The sequence below is a fragment of the Alosa alosa genome, chromosome 6 (assembly GCF_017589495.1).
Source record: "Alosa alosa isolate M-15738 ecotype Scorff River chromosome 6, AALO_Geno_1.1, whole genome shotgun sequence".
NCBI lineage: Eukaryota > Metazoa > Chordata > Actinopteri > Clupeiformes > Clupeidae > Alosa > Alosa alosa.
In genome coordinates, this window is record NC_063194.1 from 19,169,269 (window position 1) to 19,191,273 (window position 22,005).

Below are 22,005 nucleotides of genomic sequence, written 5' to 3' on the forward strand. Positions count from 1 at the left end.
TATTGCACATCCTTTTTTACATCATTTTGAAGAGCCACTGGGTACTGCATACCTGTTTGTTTTGGCATGTTGTTGCAAAATCCGCAAAGTCATTTTATGCAAGCAAAGCGCATACAGGGGGTCTTTTTTTGTTGAGGTCAGACATGTTAACACATGTTGCACTCACTGATCCAGTTCTGCCAAAGCCTATCCTCACTGGTAGCTTACAGTACAGTGCTGTGGGAGGGGGAGTGGCAGCGGCGAAACCCAATGTGTGCTTCTTTTACCGATATATTTAACAATATCTTTTGCATTTCTTATTCAAACAACGTCAAATTTGGCACTGCACTTACTCATGCCCGTAGCAAGACACCTGCCAAGTTTGAATCAGTCTGACAAACGGTCAGCGAGATATGCGTGCCACAGACACACACACAGACGCTTCTTGCTTTATAGATAGATGTGTTGCGATGTTCCATGACTCCACGACCAAAAGTCTAGCATGTTAGAATGTTGGAGGAATCTCCTATGATGACACGCGACGAGTAGGCTACGATAGATAGGCAACATGATCTTTTAATGTGGCAAATCTCCCGACCAAGACACGGTAAGAGTTTATGTTTCTATGGCTACGTTTACACGTGGCTGGCTATTTTCATAAACGGACATTTCACCCTCTCCGCTTTCAAAAATAATATTGTGCACACCTGTCAGTTTTCAGAAAAGTTTTCGTTTCCACTGTATATGTGCCGTCAAGAGCATGCCAAATCTGTAGGTGGCAGTGTGACGAAAGCTCAAGCCCACGTTAGCCATCAGAATCCCGAAAAAAGCAACAACAGCAACGAATCACTTCCTCTTTCTCTTTTGAACTGTTGCAAATGCAAACAGACGAAAAGGGTTTGCACCAACATAAATGCGACTGCTACTCTGAATGCATCCATGATCACCATAACTAAATGAAAATATAAACATATACAAAATATAAATATAAATAAAATATAAATATAGGCTGCACTTTTGGCGCAGGTGCAAGTTCTGGCGCATACTGCCTAAAACTCTATTTCTAGAATCTATTTTAGAGCTGAATTCTCTGTTTGCGTGTAAACGAAGGGCACAAACAAAGGGATATGTCTCCGTTTTTCAAAATAACCATGTATGTGTAAACTGGGTCTATGATAGCCTAGTCTGACATGGTCAATCATAAAAGACCATTGTGGAAGACAAACAAATTGTGTAATCTGCATAGGCCAATGCTGTGTTATTTTGCTGACTTGTTGAGTTTTTCCTCCTGTACCATGGAGGACAGACCTGTTGTGATTTTTTGTCCATCATTCGTGGGCTTAGGCTAATGACAATTAAAATGGTAATATCTTAGGATCTATAATAATTTATATATTTAGCCTATATCAAATCCACGTTTTGTGAGAAACTAGGCATAAAACAGTTATGGTTAAAGGAGTTAGCCTACTTGGCTTAGATATTGCATAAACTTCATCTTATCAAGGAGCCTTACAGCATTTCTATCAAAAGCCCAGTAAAGTTCAGTGCTTGCAGACAAGATGTGGCCTATTCAATTAGATATAATTGATATAATTGTCAATACGTTGTACATAATCATTTTCTGGGTTGTGCCATTTAAGGCGAGACACTACAGGTGAATAGGGTAAAATTTTTAACAAGCAGATATCACTATGAAACTTCCCCAGTTGATTACTTACATTAATATGAGAAAAAAATGTATTACAAGTTTGCTGTAATTTAATGTTTACATATGCAAATTGGGCATTATCTAATTAAATATGCGCTAATTTGCATACATTTTAAGGCACGAAAACCTGAGCATTGGATACAGCCAAGTTCAAAATTATGTTTTCATTGTGTTCAGATATTAGATGGGAAAACATTTACAGAGGGATTTATGAATATCTACTTTTGTTATCCTGTAAATCAGAAAATTATGTCACTAGCCCTAAAAAAAAAAAATTTCCATGTTTTTAGGCATAAAATGTCATGTAAGTCAGGCTAGGAATAATATATCAACAAACCCCTCTGTAGAAATCTTCGACATATAGTTAGGCATAAGTCTAGAAAGTTTGGTGTATGTACGTGCTTCTGAAGTGGAGTTTTTGAGCTCAGAGTGTGAGCAGAAACTCATTTTGAGAAAACAGCCTTGAAAGACAGCCAATGAGATTCCGTTCTCAGCCTAGACTCGCCTTTGAACTTTCGCGATTGGTTACTGATACAAAGGAAGTGTCCATATATGGATCACATAGCGTGATACAGGAAAAACAGAGCTTTCCAACGGTAGTACACGTTATGTTTTGGACCACGGTCGCGGGAGTGCATGCAAGGTTAGAATGCTAACTTTTGCTGAATTTAGGAGAAATATACAGGCGCGAGTAGACACAATATAATGAAATAAACACCTAAATGTGTAAATCGGACGTTTTTGTTGTAGTAGTGTGATAGAATACATGCTAAGGTAACATACTAGCTCAAAATCTCGAAATTGACCAGTGCATGAAAAAACGATGTTTTCACCTGCCGTGTCTCGCCTTAAACAAATAATGTAAATGAAAGTTATAAATTAACACAAAATAAACACATGAATAATCCCAATTATAAAATGAAGGTTTCTGTTTGTGACCAGCCTTATGTGCTGCATCTTTTTTCACAGCAAATGCCTTGAATCTGTTGATGTTTATGTCATATTTGTATGTCTCAATCTGTCCACAAAACATGCCAGAAGTCATCGTTTAAGGGGTTATTTTTCAAATTCTTCAAAACCTGTGAGTTACTTTGAGCTACCAAGTTCTTTTTTTCTTACTTCGTCCCCGCAGTCTAAGTTTATCCTTACATAGTAGGGGAATCCATAGTAAGTCTGTAGAAGAGAGAGATTATTTATGCAATTTCATATGCTAAACACTTAATGCTTTGACCATATCAAATCATAGTCATTACATCAATTGAAATTATGTGTCTGTTCATATTGTATTTTTTTCTCACAACGTGTTCTGTGTCAACAGGCTGGTCAGTAAGAGACTTGATGACTGGGTTCACTTTGAGGCTAAGTTTCTGCTTCTCCATGCCACCAGAGCCCATGTGGTCCAAGTTTATATTGCACACATACAGAGATGTAAGTGGGTCCCCCAGTTCACACAACTTCACAGCCCACACACAAGCATCCACCTTTGTCGCCCCAAACATTAGGCTCAAAATTGGCAGTACTAGGCTGAAATGCATTTCTGGTGACAAATAGAAACAGGTTAAGTAGGCCAAAGAAATGTACATCTTAAGTAATCATCGAGATAAATAAACAATGTATACAACTGAGCAAAAACTTACTTCTGGTGTCCTCGCTGGAAAAATCTACCTGAAGAGGACAACTGGCATGTTTGAATTTGCCTGAAATAAAACAGTCAAAAAGATGATCTAAAGTCACACACTTAGCTTTATTTACTAACAGCATCACAATAGGCCTGTCCTCAATGGTACAGCAGCAAAACTAGTCAACAAAATAGTGGTGGGCCAGCAAAAGAGTAAACGCAGATGGCGAGAAGCTAGAAAAAAGCTGGTGACCCAAGTTAGAGTTTGGATATGCATAGTTTTAACTGCTGGTCATTGAATAAAGCTGCAACTCCTCAGACTACAGCTGTATCTTGAGTATGTCTAGCTGTTTACCGACATGACCTTTGGACAATGTCCGTGCAATTAGGTCTGGATCTCAAACGGACTGATTAAGTTCCCTTGGCCTTTGGAATTAAAATAACCCCACATCATCACATACCCTTTACCATATCCAGGGCTTAAAATTCATTTTTCAAAATGGGGGGGAATTCCCCCCTTAGGTTATTCATGTAGGGGGATTTACACAATTTGGGGGGGGGGGGGGATTCTGATACCAAGTCAAGAATTGCGATTTCAATACTTCGATACTTTTTTTTTTTAAAAAGTGTTTGATTTTGGGGCCCCCACCACCCTAGACGTCATCAGTAATATATACTGTAGTGGGATCATTCACAACAGTGGACATCCTAGATTCTGCTTGACTCTCTCCACACACAAAACACACACTGAAAATTATAGCTTATGTGATATGTTTCTATCATATATTTTTTGAATTCATATAGAGTGTATTTATTTAATAATGCATTTAGCATTTTACTAGTAATTACTAGTAGCTAAACATATTTAGTAATTTGAATGCCTCATATTGACGTTTAACCTATAACACTTAGGCATATCTTTAATGTGGTGTGTAGGTCCAACTGAGTGCACATTGCTGATGAGTAGGTGTAATTGAGTGCCTGTCACTTTAAGAAAATACGCGAGAGTAATTCTATGGAGTAATTAGCCCCCTTCAACCTGACGGTTTTAGGCTATAGTCGCTAGTGAATAAAAAGTTGTGCATAGTCGCGGTATGTGTATGCAAATTATTATGTTTTCTATGTCATTAGATACAATAAATGTTCAAAAACTAACATGTCGAAGACAATCTTTCTGGGATCAAGTGTTGACGTGACCTGAGCTAGCAGGATCGTTACCAAGGAGCTCTTTCCAGATGTAAAAGTTTGCCATGGTAGCGTAGCCTATTTGCGTAAGCGCAAAGTGGTTCTCTCTCTCTCTCTCTCTCTCCGTGTGTGTGTGCGTCTGCATGAGGCTATGTTCAATTCAACTCACCACTTAATGATTAGGCTATATTAACGTCATCAGACAGGCTGTAAAAGTGTATGCGGGAATTTCTCGCATTATGATGGCTAGAGTTGCGGGACTTGAACAAATTATGCGCAATACCCGCAGTGAAATTTAAGCCCTGATATCTCAAGATTGGCATGGGGTACTTTCCATTAAATCATCTCTCAATGCAAATTAAACCAGCTATTAGGCTAACTGAAATAAAACCATCCCAATCTCTATCTATTTAACTGTACGTACACACCGCCGCCGACTTGAGCTTCCAAAGATTCAGGAAGTCATTAATTTTCAATGGAAGCCGGTTTCTCTCAGCTGCAAGAAGCGGCAAATCCGTCGGCGTCGCGTTTCGGGCGTCTTGAGCGACTTGAGCGTCAAGCAGAAAGTAAGTCAACTTTATGGTAATGAGCTATGACGCGGTTCAGCGACCAACGACCAGCAACCAAAAAAGTACAGGGAAGCTTTGGACGCTTTGGCCGCTCTGACGTGACAGCATTTTACGTTCGATCATGTTCTATCTTAATACTTTATTTAAAGGCTGTCTATTCGATTGGTTGCTGGTCGTTGGTCGCTGAACCGCGTCATAGCTCATTACATAAAGTTGACTGAAACGCGGCCAAAACGCGACGCCGACGGATTTGCCGCTTCTTGCAGATGACAGAAGCCGGCTTCCATTGAAAATAAATGACTTCCTGACTCTTTGGAAGCTCAAGTCGGCGGCAGTGTGTACGTACAGTAACGAGAACGATATTTATTTATAGTTATTGTTCTTGGTGTGAATGGGCCTTTATTGTTATTGTTCTTCATGTGAATGGGCCTTAACAATGCGATTTGAAATGTGTCTTCATCAGTGACAGTTATATATACTAACGTTAAAATTGTCATTCTTATGCCAAAACACCAGGCACTTCAGCTGGCTTTAACTAGGGATTGACCGATATATCGGCCGGCCGATATTTGCGTTTTTTACGTGTATCGGCATCGGCCGATAAGTGGCTGCGTTCGCCGATAGTATTTTCCCTGACATTATTTACAGACAGGCGTCCACAGGCAGCTCTGTGTTGCTGGAGACGCTGCAATGTGCAGACTGCCCCTCCCCCACTAGCAGAGTGCTGGAAGCCTGCTCTTCAAGATGACAGTAAACTTTCAAAGCATCTTTTAACTGTTTGACTTAGCTAAAATATTGCCATACACTTTAAAAGTAGAAGCAAGTTTGTGGGTCCAAATGGAAAACGCGAATGATAGATAAATAGATACTTTATTTAATGCTGAATGCCTCATCTATAAAACTGCTTGCCATTGTATTTAGGGAGCTGCAAATAGCTAAGTTGTAGGCTATCCGTCTGCATGCGGTAGCGGCAGCTGTTACGAACACTGGTCAATCATATGATTAAGTAATGCCGACGTTGTTCCGTGGTATTTGTGGGAGTTTTATTCAGTGATCACCTGGCTGAGTTTTGGACGCGTGTGGTGTGTGTCTCCCTCCCCCTCTCCCTTCGAGTTGGGCGGAGTTGCCATCGCAGTGATATCAGAGCTTTAATAATGAGAGACGTGTTATACGTAGTTGAATATTAATTCGTGTTAACGTTTATCATGTACCAGACATAAGTGTACCGTGTATGCCTTACTTGTATTTAGAGCCGTTTGCTAACGTTATCAATCCAGTTCAATGGTGGTTGAGTTTTTGTCAGCCACCAAACAGAAGTTTGTGTGTGCGTCTGGTCTGTCTCACTCAGTGGGACACACGCATCACAGCGATATGAGAGTGCTGCGCTACCTGAAGGAGAGCTTTTAAAACTTTGAGAGATATGTTTTTATACCTTTTAACGTTGATGTCGTTTAGCCCATTTGTGCTGGATGCTGCACGACGCAACATTCCATCCCCGCCTGTTGCTGCATAGCGCAGCATTGACTCTCCCGCTGGATGCTGTGTAGCGCAGCATGCTTTTTATTTCATGTTTCTAGGTGTACAGAGGCTTAGATATTAAGGTTTTGGTAGACGTTGACAATTCTTAGTATTTTTTCAGAAAACCCTCAGGAAATAAGGTTATTTAGTCTAGAATGCCATAGGATTCTATTGGCGTTTTTAGCAGGCATAGGTTAAAACAGAAACATCTGACACCATGTTATTTTTCTCTGCTGATTTATGTTCTGTTGTTGACAAATCTGGCAGCTTTTTTTTAGAAAAATAAAGACATAGAAAAATTTAAACCATGCAGTCTTAAATTACAAATCAAGCACTTTATTTCAATAGCTACTTTTCAGGCTTATTATTTTCTTAAATTATTTAAATGTGTTGACAAAGGACATGTTGTGATGACCTGAATTATGTCTTATAATATGTCAGCAAGCAATGCATCATCAAGGCTGTGTTGTAAGATGTTAATGAAAGCCTTTTATCCTTGCACAGTTAACCATATGCAGTAAATTAAATCTCTTAAATTGAGACTTATAACAGTTGTTATCATCATTTGTGTAATTATGCGTCATTTGTATGATGTAAATTGAGGGAGCAAAAGCAGTATCGGCTCCAAATATCGGCTCAAGAAAATCGGCAGCCTGTATCGGTTATCGGCTAATGCCTATCTCACACTACAGGATTTTAAAATCTTTTACGATTTTAAAAATCGGGTGGTATCACACACATAAAGACAATCTCAGCCGACAATCTTCTCTTTGATCGGAAACACGCACACACTACACGATTTGAAATCGGGGGGGATCACACACTACAGGATTTTAATAAAGATTACCATGCCAGAGGGTGAACGTGATGGCTCTGTTCAAAACGGTAATACGTCTGCCTTATAAACGTTTACTGATCGACGTTACACGGTTTCTAAGCTAAATCATTTTCTGATACATTCTTGCCATTTTAAAAAAGAGTAGGCCTAGGTTCGCATGCGTGTCGTCTGGAGATGGCGGTTACAATTAAACGTTCAACAGTGGAGGCAGTAGCACTATGTGTTGTGATAGGATTGTTGTGCTCAGAAAAAAGAAGAAGAAAAGAAATGACGACCGTGGACTCGTTCGTGGGTGTCACGAAGAGGACGATTAGGATTGTATCGCCTTCATAGGGATCTGGAGGTAGGTATCACATCTAACCCGTGTTAGTAATATTAACTGTTTTGTCAAGCTAGCTGTCTAGAATGTGTGCTAAGCAGTGACCAGCAAATAACGTTACAGCAACAATGTAACGTTAGGCTAACCAACAAGTAACATTTTCGCTAACTTTAACTTTCGCTTGGGACCTTAAAAGTGAAATGCCAGATTCATCACAGACTTCTATTGTTTCTTTTCGTATTAAATATGCTTGCTAGATAGATAGGTTACTGTATTATTCCCGATAACAAAAAATAGAAGCATCAAATAGACTAACGTTAGAAACAAATCACAGTTCATAATAGGCTAAACTCGTGTCTTTCTGTTAGATAGAGGACCCGTCAGGATTCAGGGGGCTGCTTCGATTGACCCCACACGAATTTGAAATGCTGCTGACAAGAGTGGGACCACTCATCACAAAAAAAGACACAAAGATGAGGCGGGCTATTACTGCCAGCGAGAGGCTTTCCCTGACCCTAAGGTTCTTGGCTACAGGTAAGTAGGCAGGCCTAAGTTAGTTTAATTTGTATAGCACATTTCCTTCCAAAGTACTTCACAGTTAAAATAAAGACAGAGTTTAAAAGATGATCCCAACACGACTACACCCGAAACCTCCAAACACAAACCAAAACAAAAGTAGACAGACATATAGCCTAAACATACAGACATAAATACAAGTAGCATCACATCCATTGTAGGCCTACTACAGACTCAATGGCTGTTAAAATGAAGTCTGAAAAGATGTGTTTTTAGGGATTTACAAACTGTCTTTTGCTTTTGTTGTAATGTTGACTTTTCCCTCTTTTTTAGGTGAATCCTTCAATTCACTGTCTTTTCAGTACAGAATTGGGGCCACTACGGTGTCAAACATTGTGTTGTGTACATGCAAGGCCTTGCATCAAGTGTTGAGAGGAGTTTCTTACGGTTAGCTATGATCTATTTCTAGATCAATATCATCACAACCATAGACATTATGACATACAATACAATACTTTTACTTATACAAAAATATTTTACTTATATTGTGCATCTCCATTTTTTTAGACACCAAGTTCTGAAGAGGAATGGAAAGCAATAGCCAAAGGCTTTCTGGACAACTGTCATATCCCACATTGCCTTGGTGCCATTGATGGGAAGCACATACACATCCAGCACCCGGCACACAGTGGTAGCACATGGCATAATTATCAGAACAGGTTTCCGGTTCTGATGATGGCGGTAGTAGATGCAAATTACAAATTTATTTATCTTAATGTCGGTACTCAGGGTAGAGTGTCAGATGGCGGGCTTTTTGCCCATTCTGATCTCAAAATGGCATTGGACCTGGGTGTCCTTAACATTCCACCAGCAGAAAAGATACCAAACAGTAATGTCACCCTGCCGTACATGTTTGTGGGAGATGAGGGTTACCCTCTTAGACATGACCAAATGAAGCCCTATCCATTCAGGCAGCTAGATCATGATCAACGTACAACTACCGCCTTTCACATGCGCGGAGAGTAGTAGAAAATGTCTTTGGTATTCTAGCCAATAGGTTTAGGGTATTTCGCTCCACAATCCTCCTTCACCCAGACAGTGTTACCATCATAACATTGGCTGCGGCGTGCCTGCACAACTTCCTGCGTGAGCTTCGCTCTGAGACCTACTTGCCACCAGGGTTAGCAGACTGGGTGGATGCAGACCACACTGTCCACGAAGGAACATGGAGGGAAGGACTTGGGGCTATGCAGAGCTTGCCAGCTGAAAGGGCACGGAACCCCACCCTCACAGCTAAGCAGCAAAGAGACATCCTGAGACAATACTTCATGTCACCTGCTGGCCTGGTGTCATGGCAGGAAGACAAAATTTAGGCCTAAATTATTAATTGTCAATCAGTTTTGTCAAGATTATTAAGACTATCAGGTATTTATCATTTGGTTTGTATACTCTATATTCTTTTAATTTATGTTTATCCTTTGCTTTACCTTTTTAAACTTTATCTTTTAATATGTTTCATTCTATTTTACATTATTTAACCATATTCATAGTCTTGCACACCTGTCTTTGTATCTTCAAGGCACTTTGTTTCTGCCTTCCCTGTTCTAACTTGTAAAGCATTTTGGGTCAACTGTCGTTCGTTTAAATGTGCTATACAAATAAAATGACTTGACTTGACGACTATATATTTTTATCATTACATTTTCTTATTAGGGCCCGAGCAGCCGAAGGGCGCAAGGCCCTATTGTTTTTGTAAGGATTATTATGACCGCCACGCAGCGACGTCCTTAAAGGGGCAGGCAGTCAATTAGACGTACAACACCAATGTAATGACATTAAACAGAAGTGTAGTCAAATAGTTTACATCAATATGAAATTACTAGATACTTACTTGGCTATTAGTAATTATGCAGGCCACAGACTATGAATTATTAAAAAGATATGAACCTAATATGAATTACAAAATATATGAATGTATTGAAACATATGACATGATGCCATCTCTTTAGGTGACTGTCTTTTTTGGACAGTTCTACGAAAGGTTATACTGCTTTGTGAATTACCTCAGTCAAAGCATTTTCAGGATGCACAATAAATTTGGTGACTTTTGACCACTAGGGTGCTATAATTTTACACACTCTCAGATCGACACCAAACTTGGTACAAGGACTCGACCACATCCTGAAGACGCCAATATATTTAGTGACATTTGACCACTAGAGGCACTATAATTATCAACACTTTCTCATATCGACACCAAACTTGGTATGTGGACTTGTGACTACAACCTGAGGGACTATTTGAATACATTTGGTGATGTTTGAGGCATCGCGAAAAAGTGGGGGCTATTGGGGTGTGTGGGAGAGGAGGTTTATCTGTGTATGTGTGTGTGTGGGATGGGGGTTAATTGGGTGTGTGTATAATGTAACAACGTTGGGTTGCCATGACAACTCCTGCTCAACTGCTTGGCCCCCACATTGCTGCTTGCAGCTATATTTGTTATTGTTATTCCACTGTTTGTGTTCTGCACAAGGTCTTCATAAACAAGATGACATTTATCCAACCAGTCCATTGGTTTAATAGAGTTTAATATAATTTGAATGCAATAAATAACATATAAAATAAAATATTTTCATATCAGTATGTATTTATGGTTCACAACAATTGTCTTACATGTGCGAGTAGTTACCAGGGTGGTTTTGAGTGTGGTGCTCAAACATGTGTGGGGTGGGCTGCTGCTGATGAGGTAAGGGTGTGTGCAAAGGTGAGGGAGGGGGATACATAGGTGGTGGCAAATAAGAGCTTGTGACTGCCTGATCACACTCTTGGGCCTCATAAATGTCATTCATAAGTTTTCTTTTCAGTCGTGTTTTGATCATTGGATTTTTAATGAGCTTCAGTTCTTCTGCCACCTGTTTTCCAAACATGTCATCGCTGTCTAAGGCAGGCTTCTGAATAGCAGCAGACATCTCTTAACAATTCAATTTTTTGTTTTTCAATTTGATCAAGGGGCAATTCTGCGTTTTTAGAGCAGAACTATTAATAGAGCAGCATTTTAGACCTAAAAGTAGCACCTAAGTCTGGGACAGCTTAAGTGAGGACTCCTAACTCACTAAGACCTATTCATAAACAGCTTTTTTGTGTCATTTTACGTTGGTGATGTTTTGAAATCATTAGCCCATGCTAACAGGAGCTTCCAATCGCGAGGGAACAATTTTGCATTCATAAAAGGGATGCAATAACGCCACCAACAACAACCAAAACTACTCATTGTTAACATGTAAATGAAATGTAACGTTTCATTGTGAATCAAATTAGTAGTAGCCTACTCCTAGTAGTAAGATAAAATCCTTTGTGAATAGCCTACGGCCCCAGTTATTCATCATCTTCCGTCCTTGTGTAGCGCATGCATTCTGAGACCTGTCACTCATCATCGTAAGGGAGGTGTTTGGAATCATGCCCGCGTTACAATCATCAGCCAACGCTTGCCCATTTACCCAAATTAATGGTCGAATATTACTGATGATCATTGTTATTTAAGAACATGCAGTGTGAGGGTAGGCTACCAAAACATCTTGCTCAGTAAAAAGCTGCAGAACGCATTATTCTGGCGGGTCTGTTATTTACTGTAGGCTCATAAAAAACACATGCCTTTATTTTGGGCAAGCCTGCATTCATTCATTCATTCAACCTTTATTTATTCTAGGAGGGTCATTGAGGGAAGCCCTCATTTTCAATGAAGCCGAGATTACAGAAGCGAAGCAAAGCGCTCCACAAACAAGACAACATTCGAGGCTTTCTGTTGAAGAATTTTATATAAAGCCTACGCTGACAGTAATCCTCCTGCCCCTGATAGGCCTACCACAGCTGTGGATAGTGTGGAATGTTCAAGTAATAACACAATCCAATGTGTGTCTCAATTGTCCCCTGCTGACATGATGAAGTAGGCTATCCAACTGTCGTGTGTTAAATTATTGTGATTACGAGCCAGTGGTTTTCAAACATTATGTGTGACTCGGACATCTAACTGCAACAGGCTCATATTGTCCTCGCATTCGCAAAATGAGGACCAGTGTTTTGTCAAATTGCAAATAGCTATTCGTTTTAACTATTTTTTTATGATAGTATTCTATACAAAAAGCACTTCATACTATCTTAATCTTGGAATATGGGGAGGGAAGTGGCGCGCAGGTTCAACACAACGCAGGTTACACATGCAGTAATTTCAACACTGACCTAGTTCAGCCTAACTAAGCTTAGTTTGGCTTAGTTAAAGCTACTTTATTGCCAAAACACAACACAATGTAAATGAACTATAACAAACAATAAAGGACTTAATCACACAAAGTAGGCCTACTATTTTACTGACTATGAAAAATAATAATTATGTAGGAAGTTTAGAACCCAGAATTGACCTGCACACTACAAAAGTGCACCAAATTCAACACAAATGACTCAATACACTTGGAGGAGGTCTGAGAAATTTATTTTCTAGATATCTTAGGATTTCACCGTAGTATCGTTTCAGTATCGAGCATCGTGATATTTATGGCAGGTATCGTATCGAAGTCATAATTTTGGTTATTGTGCGTAGGCTAGAATCCAATCCTGTTGCCCCTGCTATTTATCAATGTAGCCTTTTATTGTTTTTTGCCATGAATCATCTGAGCTGTGATGAAATCGTGTGTTGTTTAAAGTTGGGATTACTGTAGGCCTAGGCTATACTGCCCATATTGGAATAAAAAAAATAAAGGCCCACCCTAGGCCTACTTCGCAAAAGTCCACTCCGTTGAAAAATCCTGGCTACGCCACTGTTAATGACCTTGTGTCGGAATGTCAGGAAGTTTGAAAAAAACGGTCAAGTGTCGCTACTCCGACAATGGAAAAAAAATTATCGCAGTAGTGGGACGCTTGAAAATTAATGTTAATGCCGCCACTTCGACAATTAGACGCCAATGTCTAAGTAGCGGCATGTCGGAATAGCTGCATGTAACCATTAGCTATGTACCAAAAAATACATTTTATCGTGATTCGAAGTGCTGTAAACAGTGTTGTAAGGCTGCGTGTACAAATCCGCTTGGAGCTCCAGTGGAATTATGAATTGCTGACGAGAATTCTCGGGCTAACCATTGATGTGCCGTGAGAAAGGTTGGGAATAAGCAAAGAGTATAGAAGTTACTTCTATACCAGAGACGGTTGATAAAGCGAGACGATTCATAAGAGGGTAAATTCTGGCACGTTGTGACGTGGGGTCGAAGCTGTCACGCCCATTTAGGAGTCTAGCAGGAGGTCCAGTGTCTATGTATTCCTATGGGAGAAATGAACATTTTCACGGAATATGACCAATCCCTTAGCCCTACCCATTTTTTTGAACCCACATGTCTCCCTAACATTCCGACATTGAAATTGTATTTTCCAACGAAACAAATAAAGACAAAAATAGCTTTGTTCGTGATCTGTCACTGTCTCCTCAAAGCTCTTGTGCACAGCCACCTGTTCTCAGAGGCTCTAAACTCAGAGATGGTTGATAAACTAACCTAACATATTTTTTGCTAGAACTAGTAGACTACCACAAAGTTGCTGAACATATGTTACTTCAGGTTTGTTTGCAACAATATATAAGTTTAACCAAAGTTCTTAGCTGCTAGCTAGCTAGCTTAACATTCCCATTCACTTTCTTTTACTGTGCTAACGCTTAGCTAGCTAGCTCGGTTAACGGGGCAAAATGAAATTATTCATTCCGTGTCCGAAAGAGTGTTTCATTGGCATCACACACAAACGATGACTGTAAAATAGTATACAAAATTATATGTATATGTTATTGTAGCAGGTAGACCTTCTCTGCCTGCTATTTCCCCATAGCACCTGCAAGTACTAATGAAGGAGGGGGGCATAGGCATTTAATCAATCTGGCACCAGTGGAGTGCTACTTAAGAGGGGCAGTAGCCAGTAGCAATGTAGACTCCATTGGTGTAGCCCCTGTCTGTGCTACCGTCAGGTACAAGTATGCTGTATCCCCATAAACATTTGTGGTTTTATGTTATGTATATTGTGGTGTTTTCATTGTTTAATCTTCTGTGTTCTGTTCTTTTAGGCAGCACAGTCATGCTGATGGGGAACATGGGTCGTGCTGCTGTCTTGTCTTGTGTTGGTTTTGCTTTGGTTATTTGTTATGTTTGGTTTTTGTTTTGCTTGTCTTGTCCTTTTGTTTGTGTAACTTTTTTATATTTATTTAGTAGGGAGGTGGCTCTGAGGGAGGTCTAGTCTAAGCACACGTGTGGTGTTTCTGGTTGCTGCTTCTAGCTTTGCTGTGTGCCTTTGCTGTGTAACAGGTGAACCTTTTATGATGTTTGTATGATATTTGTGTGGACTTCCATAACTGCCACCCTCAGATCTCCACTTCCCAACCTTTGTCTTAATAAATATTGTTTTTCTGGAATTCATGTCTCCACCGTGTAGTTACGAACCTGAAAGCGGTACAAGCTCTTAAAGATTCCATGACTCATTAGGCTTTAGGGTGGCGTAGTCAGGCTACTGTGATTGGCCCCTTCCTATGTATCACCTTGTTCCATTATTATTGCTTATTCAGAGAAAAGTTTATGTTTTGACACGCCTATTTAGGAGTCCAGAACTAGTGCCATTTCGTTCCATTGGTGAATCGTCTTATTCATCTTAGTTAACTATGGACCCTTTCAAGAGTTCCATTATCAGCATCATAGTTGGCCCCACAAGACTTCCTTTTTGTAATATTCCATATGTTATCTTAATGGAGAGGAAGTAGATTGGGGCCCAAATAGAACGTTCAAGCATTGTTTTTGTTTTTATTGTTGAAAGGGTCTATAGAATCTTTGTCTATACTCTTTGGAATAAGCACCCACCAGCCCAGCACTAAACTCCAAGCGTGGTAAACAAAATTGGATATTTCAGGCAGTAAAAGCCCCGGTAAGAACCAAACTAGATTTTGTTCAAATCTACACACCTATGTCTACTGAAAAATGAAAGCTTAATTTAGCAAATGCTATTTTGAAGTATTAAAAAACATTGTTGTTTTAGAATTTTCGAACGAAATGGATGGCATTAGCACGTTTACGAATGAAATGGCCGCTGCAGAGCATATTCAATGTCACAGGGTCATGTCTAACACTACATAGGATAACTACATTACGAATAATAAAAATGAGTATACAGATGAGTGACATTATCACTTAAATAAAGGCAAATATATTTTTTTGTCAGTAGTGAGTTGGTCTCTACGTTAACTTGAAACTAACTTACTGTAAAGGGGGGTGGGTCACACAGCTAACGTTAACATTAACGTTAGCTTCTTTAACCTAGCAGCAATCTAGTGCTACAAGTTTCAAACTTAACTCCTTTCATTTGTTGTATTAACTTGTCAACAGTTCACATTAGTTTACCCGGATAGTACCTTGCAGAATATATCATTATAAGGTGTCAGACATGACATTAAGAGACACATGAACTTCACGTTAGCAGGTCAAACTTACCAGCAAATTAAGATGGGTTGTCTCTGCAGTGAATGCCGTCTGTGCCAGTAACAAAGATTCTTCTACACACTGTAAACCTAAAGCGCGGGAATGATGCCAAAAAACCTCCCTTTCTACCAACCGGTGGAACCATCAAACGTCATGTCAAACGCCTACCACCCATAGACTGTAAAAAATAAGCACCAGCACGTTCATTGCTTTATGATGCAACAACACAATTGTAGTCTACCTCTCTGGAGGATTTGTGTTTTGTACATTTTATCTGTTAGTTTCACGTTAGCCTATGTTGCAAGCAACGCTTAACATGACCAACATTGTGGTTAACTAGTGTCGATATCATAGCCTATTGCGAGTAGTTGTGAACCATAGGAGCGTTTAGGAACTTTAATCGTAGCCTATAGCTAAATTGAAATAAATGCGAATATATGAAGTACGGAAGCCGAGAGATACGGAAGCAGAGAGAGGCCACGTCATATCATTATTTTTTTTCACCTTGTTATCTCGAGATATCAAAATAATTAAATCATCGAAAAATAATTAAATTAAATCGAAAACAACACAAATTAATTCGACAAATTTCCCGTGATCACGGGAAAACGAACAAGAAAGCCTGTCAGTTCGACTGGCGACCTACAGTTGGAAGCCGGTGTTGTGTGCCTGGGTTCTCCACCGACTGGTTTCCTTGCGCGTGCATGCGCTGCAGCAGTTGTCAGACCTTCACAAACAAGTTGTTTTAGGCGGTTTCAGGTCGCTTTTCATACGCCATGAGCGCTACATTACAGCCACTCGGGCAAAAGACAAAATATATGTTTTTGGAAAATACTAGCATTAAACTGGATTCGATCCCGCAAAGGCAACACATGCATGACTCTCTCCAGCCTGATTCCCTACTCCTTGAGCCAACTAATACCTGGCTATTATGCGATACAATTAACTGTGGTAGGCTACCATCACTTAATAACGTAGGCAACACCCAGGTAACATGTTGTCCAGGCTATCTGAAACAAGTGGTTGTCCTTCATCTAAAACAGTGGTCCCCAAACTTTTTCTTCCGAGGGCCAGCTCACTATGCCTGGCTCTAAGAGAGGGCCAGAGACTCGAAGTATATCAGTAACCATAAATAGATTAGTGCCGTGAACAACAGCAGTGTACCTTAGTTGAATATTCCATTACATTTAATCATAGGCTACTGCAATTTAATACCATTGTTATCTGTGTTTATGTTGCCATCATGTCATATCAGTGTAAAATGTAGCTTAAATGAAATAATATTAATAAAAAGACTTTTCCCAAAAGCATTCCCAAAAGTATTTTATTCAAAAATGTGTGAACTCTGAACTCTGTGTCTTTGCATACACAGCCCAAGTTGTGAACAAGCAATATCCTACAAATAATTTAAAGCTCTCAAACTATGAGAGTTTTATGAAGTGCTGGCAAAAACATCTGAAATGACCACCATTCTAACTTTCACTCACCTGATTAGAACTTTGTGAATTAGTGAATAAAAATAGAAATAATTATCCCAGAAAGTCCCAGAAATATGACTTGAATAGAAGTTAGTTAGTTATTAACAATTAATTGATAAACTTCTAGGATTTGAGCACTGATGCAGTCAGCATAGGCCTCTTATATTGATTGCAAGTAGGCCTACATTTTTACGTTTTAAATGGCAAACGCGAAACAGCGCCAAAACAACCACCAGTGGACAAAAGGAGTATTACATGTGTACTGTTAACACTCGCCATAGAGAATGAATATGGGAAATTACGGAGTTTATAGTTTGACGAAGTCGTACTCCCGTGCGGGCCAGATGCTATATACCACGGACATGTTTTGGGGGGCCACCCAAAATGAGGTGGCGGGCCGTAGTTTGGGGACCACTGATCTAAAACAACTGGTTACCTTGGGCTGCTACGGTCGTCAGAGCACTGTGCACAGTAGGCCTATGCTACTCTTTGTGGTTGATCAACTAAAAATAAAAGATGTATTTGGTGATGACGTTATTGTAGGCCTAGTAGACCTAACTTCTGAGAAATTAAATGGTACGAGAGAAGATACGATCTACATAGCGCACCAGACCGCGATGTCTTCAAGGGTTGAATGAAGGGAGTTTGCAAAAATTAGCTATTTTTCAAGTCAATAAACATTCTTAATTTTCGAATGTCTTTGTCAGGGAACATTTGACTTTTCAAAACCATAGGCCTGGTATATTTATGGTTCTGGGAACCATAAATTGTTAGCTGGGTAGTCGCTTAGTTAAGACTAGATGTACCGCATAGCGGTACAAAAAAATGACCGCCGCTCATTCCTGTACATCCGTTCCGCGAAAATAAATCACACTTCAATTTGTCTCCATATTTTATTCCATCCCCCACTCTTGAAACTTTTGTGTATGCTTGTTTGGTATGCCTGAGTGTGTGTGTGCGGCTGCACAGAAAGTAGCCTACTGGTGCTGAAAAGGTGAATAGATTGTAGAATAGCCAAAGAAGATGTAGCATTGTTATAAAACCTTTAAAATCTCTAAACAATCACAAGTAGGGCAGTTCATCACAGTTCATCCATTGCAACTGGATTGATGAAAGGTCACTTACACCTATAGGCTACATTGTATTTGGGAAAAGCAAAAGGTATCAGCATAATGTTATTTATTTATTTATTTTTATGTATTTATAAACAAACACATCTCTGTCAGTTCCATGCCGTGTTCAACAGCTATCAAAACAAAGGTCATTTTGGATGGATGGATTTTTTGTGAATGTTTCTTCTTCTACATAAGATTTTAGTCATCTTTAGTTCATGTAATACTTTATTGTCAATGCACAAATTAAGTAACAGTAGTCTGAAAACGTTATTGTTAATGCACAAATTAAGTAACAGTAGCCTAGTCTGAAACGAAATGCTGTTTTACATCTAACCAGTGGTGCAAATAACTGACATGTCCAAATGGGCCTTGATGAAATGCGTAAGCTAGACTGTTCATACAAATTTTAACGGGCCAAAGTTGAAGAGCTTTTGTCCGTTATTGTTCGTGCAAATATAGGCTGATTCATGTTCCCTTGCATTGTGTAACTGAGGTCCATGGCTAGTCTTGCTTTCATCAGACCAAGCTCAATCTTTTAAGAAATCAAAAATAAATAGCGGGCAGATCAGGCTGGGTTCACCCAGCCTAGTCCATAGGCACCCGATATTGTTTTAATTTTCCGATTGAGATATACACTCTGGCTATTCTAAAATGCAAAAATGCATCAGGGAGTTATGACAAAACGGTAACTAACAAACTAGATCCTAATAGAAAGCTGTTAGCTTCCCTAAGCTACAGGTAGGATTATAAGGTAGGCCTATTTACAACATAAATTGTCAATAGGCTATGCTGGCTACACAAAATAAAATCTCCTTTGGAAACCAATGGTTTTACTTTTACAGTATCAAAGCCGGACTTAAACTGTCATATCGTGGGCGAAAAGTTGTAATAACATTCACGCAGCTCCATGAGTCAAGGAGCGAATGAAGTAGCCACTTCTAAATTGGACCCACTACACAGTAGCTTAGGTGTGTTGCTAAAGCAGCTATAATGAAATGAAGGTCTCATTGTTTGGATACTTCACACACACCGCTTTTTAATTTCACAGACTACAACTACCAAGCTGTAATCAATCGATTCCCCTCACACCCTGCACGCACTTAAAACAAAATAAACAGAAGCCTCAGTCTCACTCATGTATAGGCAAAACTGTATCAGACCGGTGTAAAGTTGGTAAATCTTCCATTGCACAGAATGATTTTGTAGCATTCGCAATAAATGACAGTCGAAAGATACAAACAGTGCTGCTATCAATTTGCTTGGTATAACCGCATTTATAGTTTTCTACAAATACAATCAATCAAATGCCTCCATCACTCAACCAACGCTTAACGGTAACATTACCTAGGTCCTTATTGATATTACAAGATTAACGTTACCTGCAGTAAAACCAAGCATGTCGATAAACATCCTCAGATTTATTTCGGCTTCAAGAAGAAATGGGAATTACACTTCATGTGAACATCTTCCTATCCTTATTAGATGTTAAGCTGCGGTAAATTACAGTCCTTGTAGGAAGCGTCCATTGTTTTTCCAACCCACTTTTAACTTCCAACAAAATTACGCCTCACTGCAACGATCGCGCATCTAGTGGACAAAACGACTACTTATCGCCAATACTGAAAATGCAGCCATGATGATGATGAAACGGGGCCCAAATGAAATTTTTCCGTAAAAGTCTAGTGGGGCTACATACCCACCAAATTTCATGTACCCCGGTGGTTCGGTGTCCCGTATCAATGACCAAAAATTCAGGGGAGTAGATGGCCGGAAAAATTCTTGAATTGTGTGCATATGTCGCGTACAAATTTATGTTTATGTGTGTGGGTGTGTGTGTGTGTGTGTATGTATGCGTGCTTGTGTGTTTGCCTGCGTATGTGTGTTTGTGCATGTGCATGCATGCGTACATATGTCTACTGTGTGAGTATGTGTCATAATTGATGATTACTGTAAATGTATGTGTGTGTGCGTGTGTATCTGTTTATGCACATGTGTGCACATGGAATGGGTTAACATGACCCCTGGAGGCAAACATACGAAAAAAATTGGTCATCCTAGGCCCTACAGTTCTCAAGATATTCACAGAGAACTGTGTCTGCCCTCCCTCTTCGGGGTCCAGTCCAGCGGGGGCTGCAGATCAAAACGAAGAATGACGGTTCCATGCTATCAAGTGGGGGTACATGCCCACCAAGTTTTGTGTACCCGGTCTTTCAGTGTCCCGAATCCTTGTTGGTGTACGTCACTAAATGTACACATAAATTATTTTATTGTAAGGCCCCCATGAACGAAAAGTACACAAAACGTGGCATGCATTCGGAGGTGTCATAATGATCCTACACTTTTAATTTCGTGCAGTTTTGACCTTGTCAGCCAGAGATATTGTGATGAAAACACCTAATTTTTTTTGCTTTTAATTTTTAACTAGGTGGCGCTATACATGAAATAAGTGGTAATGGGATGGGTTGACATGCCCCCTAAGACCAACATACATAAAAAGGTGGACCTCCTAGGCCCCACGGTTCTCGAGATATTCTGAAAACTGTCTCCGGCCACCTACAGGCCAGTTGGTGTATAGTAACATAAATTAATTTATTGTGTGGCCCCCATGAACGGAATTCCACAAAACTTGGCGTGCATACAGAGGGTGTCATAATGATCCTACACTTCAAATTTCGTGCAGTTTTGACTATGTTAGGTCACAGATACCTTCAATTACAACACCTCATTTTTACTTTTTGTGTTTAACTAGGTGGCGCTATACATGAAATGAGTGGTTATGGAATGGGTTGACATGGCCCCTTGAGATCAACATACAAAAAAAAATGGTCCTCCTAAACCCTATGGTTTTCGAGATATTCACAGAAAACTGTGTCTGCCTACCCTCCTTTAGGGGGTCCAGTCCAGTGGGGGCTACAGATCAAAACGAAAAAACGATGGTTCCATGCTATCCATGTGGGGTTACATGCCCACCAAGTTTTGTGTACCCGGTCTTTCAGTGTCCCGGAATCATTGGCGGAAAAAAAAAAAAAAAAAAAAAAATCTGACTAAACCTATATGACCACCGCTTAGAAACTTGGGCGTCATAATAAAGGCAATACCATTTGTGTCACCTAATGCAAGACAAAATGTTGCCACGGTGTTGCTTGCGTGGTGATTTGTGAGGTGATTTGATGACGGTGTTTAGAGAATTGGAGTAGCTCAAAGAGATAATGCGCTAAATAGGTCGGTCTGGTTCATAGGTGTGCGTATTTATTGCAGGTTCGAATCCAGTTTAATGCTATAAAGTGTGCAAAATCATAGCCTTTATTTTGTACGAGTGGTTGTAGTGTAATGATCATGGGATAGATATGAAATGCGACTTCAAATCCGTCTAAAACAACTTGTTTGTGAATGTTTGACAACCCCTGCAGCTGTACTATAGCCAGTAGGCCTAATGAAGGGCTTCAGTTTGAGGGCAAGGGGTAACTTAGGTGGGATACCTCCTGTGGGTGAATCCGGGCCCTTAGCGTCAGGAATGTAAGGATACACACGAGAAGGATGAGCAAATCAATACCACCTTACCACCCTCAAAACAGCCCTAGTTGTTGCCTCTCAGTTGAGGTGGGGCCAGACCTGTTTAAGATCCAGGTCTGAAGTAAGGGTTGTGACATCCATGGGGGAGGGGATGAT

At 39.9% G+C, this 22,005-nt stretch overlaps 1 protein-coding gene across 3 annotated transcripts in view; it reads right to left on the minus strand.

Moving 5' to 3' along the window:
• The window catches only part of LOC125296230 (cation channel sperm-associated auxiliary subunit gamma-like), a 147,729-nt gene extending 131,727 nt beyond the window's left edge, over positions 1-16,002 (minus strand). For 2 of the 3 annotated variants that reach the window (XM_048246016.1, XM_048246014.1), the window contains exons 1-4: positions 15,756-16,001; positions 3,325-3,384; positions 2,986-3,224; positions 2,807-2,860 (exon numbers count right to left, since the gene is read on the minus strand). In XM_048246016.1, coding sequence (XP_048101973.1) covers positions 2,807-2,860; positions 2,986-3,222 — 291 coding nt within the window. In that variant the 5' untranslated portion in view covers positions 3,223-3,224; positions 3,325-3,384; positions 15,756-16,001. Of the gene's footprint in view, positions 1-2,806; positions 2,861-2,985; positions 3,225-3,324; positions 3,385-15,755 lie in introns of all 3 variants that reach the window. The other variant, XM_048246015.1, reaches the window with a different exon arrangement.
• Between the last annotated feature and the right edge of the window lie 6,003 nt (positions 16,003-22,005).